The sequence below is a fragment of the Haematobia irritans genome, chromosome 5, assembly GCF_050003625.1.
Source record: "Haematobia irritans isolate KBUSLIRL chromosome 5, ASM5000362v1, whole genome shotgun sequence".
NCBI lineage: Eukaryota > Metazoa > Arthropoda > Insecta > Diptera > Muscidae > Haematobia > Haematobia irritans.
The window spans coordinates 157,727,075-157,737,122 of NC_134401.1; the positions used below are offsets into that span (position 1 = coordinate 157,727,075).

The following is a 10,048-nucleotide window of genomic DNA, read 5'->3' on the forward strand; positions in this document are numbered from 1 at the left end:
AATAATAATGACAAGTACACAAAATGAGAAACAAAATTGTTTATTACGCACTGACAACACTTTTTAGCATTAATTCAATTTGATAGCGAGGCACAGGGAATGTACTCATTTGGCTAATTGATATACACCACCGGAATAGATTAACTTATGATCGCGTACTTTACGTTGCAGGAAATCTTTTAAATCATCTTGTGTGAATTCAACACCCAAACCATTGGAGGCAAATAATTTTAACATCTGGTGTATACGTTCAATGGGTAAAGAATCTAAATTGGTTAGCATACCAACAATATAAGACCAGAAGACCTGAAAAAGAAAATGGATAGATGTTAATTAAAGTAAATCAATATTTCACTGGTGTTTATTGAAAAAAAAAAATAGAGCACAATATAGACGTAGTGATATTATATTTAGTAATTTTATTAACATATTTCCTGTTAGAGATAGGGGAAGGGAGGTATTGCGTAGTCAATATTGTAGACTTTATTGGGAAAAATTGGATTTGATATTGATTTTATGGGCTTTTGTATGACAAAATGTCAAAATTTCATTTCTATAGAAAATTTTGTCAAAATTTAATTTCTATACGAAATTTTGTCAAAATGTCATTTCTATACGAAATTTTGTCAAAATGTCATTTCTATGCAATATTTTGTCAAAATTTCATTTCTATAGGAAATTTTGTCAAAATTTCATTTCTATAGGAAATTTTGTCAAAATTTCATTTCTACAGGAAATTTTGTCAAAATTTCATTTCAATAGGAAATTTTGTCAAAATTTCATTTCAATAGGAAATTTTGTCAAAATTTCATTTCAATAGGAAATTTTGTCAAAATTTCATTTCTATAGGAATTTTTGTCAAAATTTCATTTCTATAGGAATTTTTGTCAAAATTTCATTTCTACAGGAAATTTTGACAAAATTTCTTTCTATACGAAATTTTGTCAAAACTTCCTTTCTATAGGAAATTTTGTCAAAATTTCCTTTCTATGGGAAATTTTGTCAAAATTTCCTTTCTATAAAAATTTTGTTAAAATTTTATTTCTATAGGATATTTTGTCAAAAATTCATTTCTATAGGAAATTTTGTCAAAATTTCATTTCTATAGGAAATTTTGTTAAAATTTTATTTCTATAGGAAATTTTGTCAAAATTTAATTTCTATAGGTTATTTTGTCAAAATTTGATTTCTATAGCTTATTTTATCAAAATGTTGTCAAAATTTGATTTCTATAGAAAATTATGTCCAAATTTTATTTCTATAGAAAATTTTGCCAAAATTTTATTTCTATAGATAATTTCTTATTGCTAATCCTAACCGTAATTCATATTTTGTCAAAATTTCCTTTCTATAGGAAATTTTGTCAAAATTTAATTTCTATAGAAAATTTTGTTAAAATTTTATTTCTATCAAAAATTTTGTCAAAATTTCATTTCTATAGCAAATTTTGTCAAAATTTTATTTCTATAGCAAAATTTTGTCAAAATTTAATTTCTATAGGAAATTTTGTCAAAATTTAATTTCTATATGAAATTTTGTCAAAGTTTAATTTCTACATGAAATTTTGTCAAAATTTCATTTTTATAGGAAATTTTGTCAAAATTTCATTTTTATAGGAAATTTTGTCAAAATTTCATTTTTATAGGAAATTTTGTCAAAATTTCATTTTTATAGGAAATTTTGTCAAAATTTCATTTCTATAGAAAATTTTGTCAAAATTTCATTTCTATAGAACTTTTTTTTTAAATTTTTTTTCTATAGAAAATTTTGTCAAAATTTCATTTTTATAGGAAATTTTGTCAAAATTTTATTTCTACCCGTGTAAAAATTGGGGGATCTGATTTGATATGGTTAGATCTGAGCCAAGATATGGTCAGATCTGAGCAGATCCGAAAAATGGTTATATCTGGTCAGATCTAAATACTATGAAATTGGATCTGATCAGATCTCAAAAATGAGACACATCTAATCAGATCTAATTTGATATAATTGTATATTATTTGATACAATTGTATCTTTCGAGATCTTTCAACACATAAAAGCCCATAATTTGTATATAAAATGAGATCAATTGTTTTATTTAATAATACAGACGAAAAGTATGTGCATAATAAATATGTTTAATTTAAATTGATCCATCAAAGCTATTTAAGAGTATTGACAGTTGAGTTAGAGTGTTGTCCAAGGGTTTTTTCGTTTGTTTCTTCTGCTTTGGACTTAGACACGCGACTAAAGTATTACAGCGTTAAGGCAATCTGCAATGAAATTAAGTAAAAAAACAATTATTAAACAAATATAGGAATAAACAAATATGGGAATATATTGAACTATGTAAGCAAGTATTAGTATTGTTTTGGATCATTCTTCTTTAAGTTGCAATAAAAATTGCCATATAATTTTATGTTGCTTTTAATACTCACATTTAAAGTGTATTCGGGATTAGGTTAGATATAGCGATAGGCTGTTATTTTAGGCTCATACATACTATTCAGACCATCATGACATCACAGTGATCAACATCTCACTTATCACTGACTGCTGCTCGATTCAATAATTAGCTCAATAACATGGGACCTCCTTGCTATAATCGAGTCCTATCGGCATTTCACGTTGCGCTGAAACAACTTAGAGAATCTTTGAAGCAGAAATGTCACCAACATTACTGCGAGGAGTTAATCCACCGCCGAAATAATTTTTGGTGTTGGTCGGAACTGGGATTGAACCCGTGACCTTTTGAATGCAAGGCGGGCATGTTAACCAGTACACCACTGAGGTTTCCTTTTTTTCCAAATCTAGAAAATAGTAAAACAATATGAAAATGACTACTAAGGAAATAACAAATACAATCTACTTACCTACATAATCTCCGCAATAAAAGAAACGATATACACTTTATCAGCTAGTCTGGCGTTAAATTTGTTTAGAAGTGATGCCCCTGACGGCGTTGACATTTGACATAAGACATTGAGGTTTAGACGTGTATTTCAAAAATCTTTTTAACTTGTTCATGATTTTTTTATTATATTTTGGACCGTATTTAACACCATATATAGTCAGATATGATGTTATATCTACCATATCTTATTAGATATAGTGCTATATATGGTCCTATCCAAGCATATATTATTAGATATGCCAGATATAATTAAATATTATACTATATATGATGAGATCTGCAATTATATGTAACCAGATCTAGCACCATATATAGCATATCTGTGCATATCTAATTATGTCTGAACCAATATCTGAACAGATCCAATTAGATCCAATTTGATATTATTAGATAGGATTGGATCCTCCAATTTTTACACGGGTATAGAAAATGTTGTAAAAATTTTATTTCTATAGAAAATTTTGTCGAAACTTGTCGAAAATTTGATTTCTATAGGAAATTTTATCAAAATTTCATTTCTATAGGAAATTTTGTCAAAATTTCATTTCTATAGGAATTTTTTTTTTAAATTTTATTTCTATAGGAATTTTTTAAAAAATTTTATTTCTATAGGAAATTTTTTAAAAACTTTATTTCTATAGACATTTTTGTCAAAATCTGATTTCTATAGGACTTTTTTCAAAATTTAATTTCAATAGGAAATTTTGTCAAAATTTCATTTCTATAGGATATTTTGCCAAAATTTCATTTCTATAGGAAATTTTGTCAAAATTTCATTTATTTATTTTTTTATTCATTTATTTAATCAACCAACGCCCTATAGGACAACATGTTGATAGAATTTAGTACAATTCAGGAAAAATTGACTTAAAACTAACTATTAATTATTATTATAGGAAAATTTGTCAAAATTTTATTGCTATAGGAAATTTTGTTAAAATTTTGTTTATTTTTTTATTTTGTATGACAAAATGTCAAAATTTCATTTCTATAGAAAATTTTGTCAAATATTCATTTCTGTAGGAAATTTTGTCAAATTTTATTTCTATAGAAAATTTTGTCAAAATTTTATTTCTATAGCAAATTTTGTCAAAATTTCATTTCTATAGGAAATTTTGTCAACATTTCATTTCTATAGGAAATTTTGTCAAAATTTTATTTGTATAGCAAAATTTTGTCAAAATTTTATTTCTATAGAAAATTTTGTCAAAATTTCATTTCTATAGAAAATTTTGTCAAAATTTCATTTCTATAGGAAATTTTGTAAAAATTTAATTTCTATAAGAATTTTTTTCAAAATTTAATTTCTATAAAAAATTTTGTCAAAATTTTATTTCTATAGGAAATTTAGTCAAAATTTTATTTATTTATTTATTTATTCATTTATTTAATCAACCAACGCCCTATAGGACAACATGTTGATAGAATTTAGTACAATTCAGGAAAAATTGACTTAAAACTAACTATTAATTATTATTATAGGAAAATTTGTCAAAATTTTATTTCTATAGGAAATTTTGTTTATTTTTTTATTTTGTATGACAAAATGTCAAAATTTCATTTCTATAGAAAATTTTGTCAAATATTCATTTCTGTAGGAAATTTTGTCAAATTTTATTTCTATAGAAAATTTTGTCAAAATTTTATTTCTATAGCAAATTTTGTCAAAATTTCATTTCTATAGGAAATTTTGTCAACATTTCATTTCTATAGGAAATTTTGTCAAAATTTTATTTGTATAGCAAAATTTTGTCAAAATTTTATTTCTATAGAAAATTTTGTCAAAATTTCATTTCTATAGAAAATTTTGCCAAATTTCATTTCAATAGGAAATTTTGTCAAAATTTCATTTCTATAGGAAATTTTGTCAATTTTTTTTCTATAGGAAATTTTGTCAATTTTTTTTTTTCTATAAGGAATATTGTCAAAATTTCATTTCTATAGGAAATTTTTTCAAAATTTCATTTTTTATTGGATATTTTGTCAAAAATTTTTTCTATAGGAAATTTTTTCAAATTTCATTTCTATAGGATATTTTGTCAAAATTTCATTTCTATAGAAAATTTTGTCAAATATTCATTTCTGTAGGAAATTTTGTCAAATTTTATTTCTATAGAAAATTTTGTCAAAATTTTATTTCTATAGCAAATTTTGTCAAAATTTCATTTCTATAGGAAATTTTGTCAACATTTCATTTCTATAGGAAATTTTGTCAAAATTTTATTTGTATAGCAAAATTTTGTCAAAATTTTATTTCTATAGAAAATTTTGTCAAAATTTCATTTCTATAGAAAATGTTGCCAAATTTCATTTCAATAGGAAATTTTGTCAAAATTTCATTTCTATAGGAAATTTTGTCAATTTTTTTTCTATAGGAAATTTTGTCAATTTTTTTTTTCTATAAGGAATATTGTCAAAATTTCATTTCTATAGGAAATTTTGTCAAAATTTCATTTTTTATTGGATATTTTGTCAAAAATTTTTTCTATAGGAAATTTTGTCAAATTTCATTTCTATAGGATATTTTGTCAAAATTTCATTTCTATAGGAAATTTTGTCAAAATTTCATTTTTATAGGAAAATTTGTCAAAATTTTATTTCTATAGGAAATTTTGTTAAAATTTTGTTTATTTTTTTATTTTGTATGACAAAATGTCAAAATTTCATTTCTATAGAAAATTTTGTCAAATATTCATTTCTGTAGGAAATTTTGTCAAAATTTTATTTCTATAGAAAATTTTGTCAAAATTTCATTTCTATAGGAAATTTTGTCAAAATTTCATTTCAATAGCAAAGTTTGTCGAAATTTCATTTCTATAGAAATTTTTGTCAAAATTTTATTTCTATAGAAAATTTTGTCGAAATTTTATTTCTATAGAAAATTTGTCGAAATTTTCTATAGAACATATTTTATTTCTATAGATTTCTTATTGCTAATCCTAACCGTAATTCAAACATATTCATACCTGTAATTCTTCTTCCCTCTGATCCGAAGCACTGGCCATAGCAGATTCATTGTCCTCATCTTCGGCAATAATTTCATTTATGGGTAATTTTTGGGATTTCGGTAAATCATCTTCAATTAACTTATAGATTCCGGGTTGAGATTCAGCAATTATGCCATGAGATTGCCAAAAGGCCATGCGTCTTCTTAAAATCGAAGGAGGTATTTTCACCAAAGAACTCAAGTCATCCAAGGACCATTCATCTGAGATAAATTCATTCAATGAGTTTCTAATTCATTTAAATATTTAAGCAGCATACTTACTTTTATTTTGAAAGTGATAGATTATCACCGCCTGTGTTGGAGCCACTGTCATATCTAAAACTCTATCTCCCAATTCTATGGTGATATTGACTTTTCCTGTAACCGTGCGCCAATTTAAAGTCCGATTACCTTTATATTCCTCATAAGATTTGGTATATTTCTGAAATTCATTGGCAATTGGTTCGGGTAATTCTACGCTCTCCTTATTAAATGAAGGCCAAAATTGGGCCGATATTATTAGAGAGGAAATATCAAATTCTTTGTCTAAACGAAACATACAATTTGTCATTAGTGATCATTTTCGAAATTTATATTAAACCACCATTATTACTTACTTTCCACATATTTGGGATCACTATGTATATGACTATTGATGCGTTTCGAATCGGCTATATCCTTAAGCATAACTTCACAATTGTGTAATAGCGATTCACCAAATCTCAATTTTAATAATTCCAAATTTCTTATTTCTTTTTCGGGATTAAATTCTAATTGTGTGAGTAAACGATCTGCCAGCAGATTACGATATTCACTCATAAATAATTCCTTGCTACCATAAATATCGACAACCATAGATATAATATCGGCACAACGTGATGTCTTCACAGGCCGAGGCTGTATGGGATTTTCCAGGCCAAAAGGGTCAGGTTGCCAGTTCTCCCAATTGCTTAACTCATCATTGACATTACCCGTAGTGGCATCTTTCGCAGCATCACCTTTGGCTAATTCCTCAGATAAATCAGTGGGTCCAGATTCTGTTTCCGTTAGGCTAGTAACTACACAACGTACTGTATCACTACGCTTCCTTAAATACTCTTTAATGGGGGCAGTAACAGTTTCCAAAATAACTCCACTGTTATCTAGATAACGTATAGCTTTTATAGCTGCTACATAACCGGTTAGTATGTCCATAGTGTTTACACCAGGATGTAGAATACGAGCCTCCAAAGAAGATTTCAATGTATTGATAATTTGTCGGCGTAAATTTATTTTTTCCATACATATTTTCAAATCATCTATGGCCGGTATGGAATCGGGGAAGTCTAAAAAGGAATAAATTATAAAATTCGAGCAAATCTGTCATAAAATAAATTCCTAATAACTTTACCTATGATAATACTGAAAAATTGATCTATTACACTAATGGCATAATTTTCATAGACATAAAATGTCAGCTTGACCTTTAGACTTTGTATGGCATCAGAGGTCCTTGAATTATCATCAGTGAGCATAGCATCGGCAGCCATTGATTTATTATGGAAAACTTGCATCAACCAATTAATGACCACATCATCGAGCCACTAGATAGATAATAAAAAAAAATAATTTAAATAATTAAAAGAAATATTTCTTGGTAATATTTTTAATTTTAATTATTAGTAATTTAATTGATGTAAAGTACTAAAAATATAGATATGGGTAATAAATTCAAAATTTTGTTAAAATAAAAATATTCAAATTTATAGTTAATATCAATTCGATTCAAATAATTTGTTTATAATCCGAAGCCATTCTAAGGCCAAAATTGATCAAAATAATATCTTACCGTCAAAAGCACCTTCAAATGACTTCTATCAAATATCCCATGACATGTATTCTTGATGTGATCCTTTATGCGTAATTGTACCAAAAATGTCATCGATTGACCTGCCAAACGATCCAGTAGTTCCAAATCAACCAGTTTCTGATTTACTTCATTTATAGTCTGCAGTAGGGCTTGACATTGACATTTCTCTAATTCCTGATTGCAACCTTTACAAGGCATACCCGACTCATCAAGATCTTCATTGTCTGCAAGTGCAATGTAAGCAAAAATATTTTAATTAAAATTGGAAACATATAAAATCCCCCATATTGAGGTACTGTTTTCTCACCCTGAGAAATTTCTGTCGACTGATGTAGATTAAAGAATACTCGAAAGGATACACTATAAAAGGAAAATACCACATTATTGAAATGTGTTGGCAATTGTGACAATAGCGAAGAGCGTAAGAGTTCATTTAGTTTTGCCAATGATCGACTGTGATCCGTTATTTGGCGTATAGTATCCAATTTCTCTAGACTTGATTTAACAAATTGATAATACGCATCCAGACTCTTGACAGCATTTACAAAATTTGTAAATAATTTATATTGAAGTTGTAAATTTTCCGTCGTTTCACTTTCTCTTTCGAACTTCGAAAGAATTTCGGTGTCTTTGAAATAGGACCAAAATGTTGGAGATATTTTGTTGCGAACAAATGAACCAATTTCAATCCAAAGAACATCGTAAATATAATCCAATGTGTCTTGATTTTCGCCACACAAGTCTGGTGTCTCCAACTGGAAATAGATAAGTAATTTAATATTGATAATGTTCTAGTTATTTTAAATGTATATTGTTGGAAGAGATTTGAAAAATAACAATAAATCTGACCACTATTGGATGTTCGAAACTATTCTAAAAACATTGCAAGAGTATTGATTATTCGGAACAAATATGAGAGTAGGAATTGGACTTTCCCTGTAGTCAGGTCAGACTATAAGCGCCCATTTTACACCACTCTGCAATAGCAACCACCCAGAGAGAGCCACCGTGGTGTTATAGGTAGTATACCCGCCTACACAAGGGTCGTGGGTTCAAACCCAGTTTCGACCTAACACCAAAAGGTTTTCAGCGGTGGATTATCCCACCTCAGTAATGCCGGTGACATTTCAAAGCTTCTCTAAGTAGTTTCACTGCAATGTGGAACGCTGTTAGGACTAGGCTATAAAAAGGAGGTCCCTTGACATAGAATCGGGCAGCACTCAGTGATAAGGAACAAGTTCACTACTGTAGTCTCACAGTAGACTAAATAATCTGAGTAATGAAATATAACCACCCAGTGGTGATCAAAGACTGTTGATGGTGGCAATGATACCACAAGGGTAATTTGATACCACAATAATATTAATAATTTATGTAAACAAACATTTCCAAGCTAAACAACCAAGCCATCACGGAATGTTTGCCTTTGTTAAAGTAATATCAAGCACCCTAAAAGTTTGGCGAAATGTTTCGTTTATATCTATAGGCATGATAGTCATGACATACTTACACATTCTTTTATAATGGGACAAGTTTCACTGAAATCTGACCAAACTATTTCCATTTTGAACCCAAAGTTATTTTGTGCCGGTCAAACTCTAGGGGCAAGTCAAAAAATTAACGCCGCCAAACTATGCGACAATGAACGCCGAGTACAGATGATTGACGACGACAGCTGAGCAGAAAACAGGGTGACAAATGGAGATATAAATGTATATATTTGATGTTGTATTGAATACGATCCGTTATAAAATCATTTGTTGAACATTTGTTTATTTTAAACGGAAACAAGTATCATCAAGTATTATGTAAAATGTGTGTAAGGCACAAACATAGTTTTTCACCTACTAAGTTAATGACCTCTTGATGCTATTTTTAATTGTAATGTTGCGAAATTCGTAAGTATACATCATGTGATGCAATTATATTGTACATTGCCAAAATCAAGATCACATTTCAATCATGTTGGTACTAACAATGAACTAAATTCTTTAGTTAAATGGAGGAAACTTAAACTGTCAAAGTAAGATCATTTTGGAAATATAATAAAAATGTGAATTTTTTTTTGAACTACATAAATCATCTTTGAAGAAAGTGGTCGTAATCCATTTTTCTCATTGGCATTTGTTTTGGGGATACATATACATGGACTTTTTATTTCAATTGTTAATCCCAACCTACGTTAATAATCAACCCCAGGACACGTACGGCACTAATTTCTGGTGTGTACGAACCAGCTCTAGTTCTGGCCAAAATGTATGTAAGGAGCCAGTCACTTTAACATGGGCTTATCATTGACGGGAATGTTTCCCAGTGA

At 28.0% G+C, this 10,048-nt stretch overlaps 1 protein-coding gene and 1 long non-coding RNA gene across 2 annotated transcripts; both read right to left on the reverse strand.

Moving 5' to 3' along the window:
* Window positions 1-24: 24 nt before the first annotated feature.
* On the reverse strand, window positions 25-9,348 carry mr (anaphase promoting complex subunit morula). Its single transcript, XM_075313173.1, has 8 exons — window positions 9,242-9,348; window positions 8,039-8,486; window positions 7,711-7,955; window positions 7,273-7,465; window positions 6,500-7,207; window positions 6,165-6,428; window positions 5,863-6,104; window positions 25-306 (listed from the first exon to the last, which is right to left on the reverse strand). Exons 1-8 carry the CDS (start codon window positions 9,293-9,295, stop codon window positions 106-108), a joined length of 2,355 nt encoding a protein of 784 aa, XP_075169288.1. The 5' UTR covers window positions 9,296-9,348; the 3' UTR covers window positions 25-105.
* Window positions 2,050-3,011, reverse strand: LOC142240327 (uncharacterized). The gene is made up of 2 exons (XR_012723234.1): window positions 2,421-3,011; window positions 2,050-2,255 (listed from the first exon to the last, which is right to left on the reverse strand). It is a non-coding gene; the product is annotated as an uncharacterized LOC142240327 (long non-coding RNA).
* Window positions 9,349-10,048: the final 700 nt, after the last annotated feature.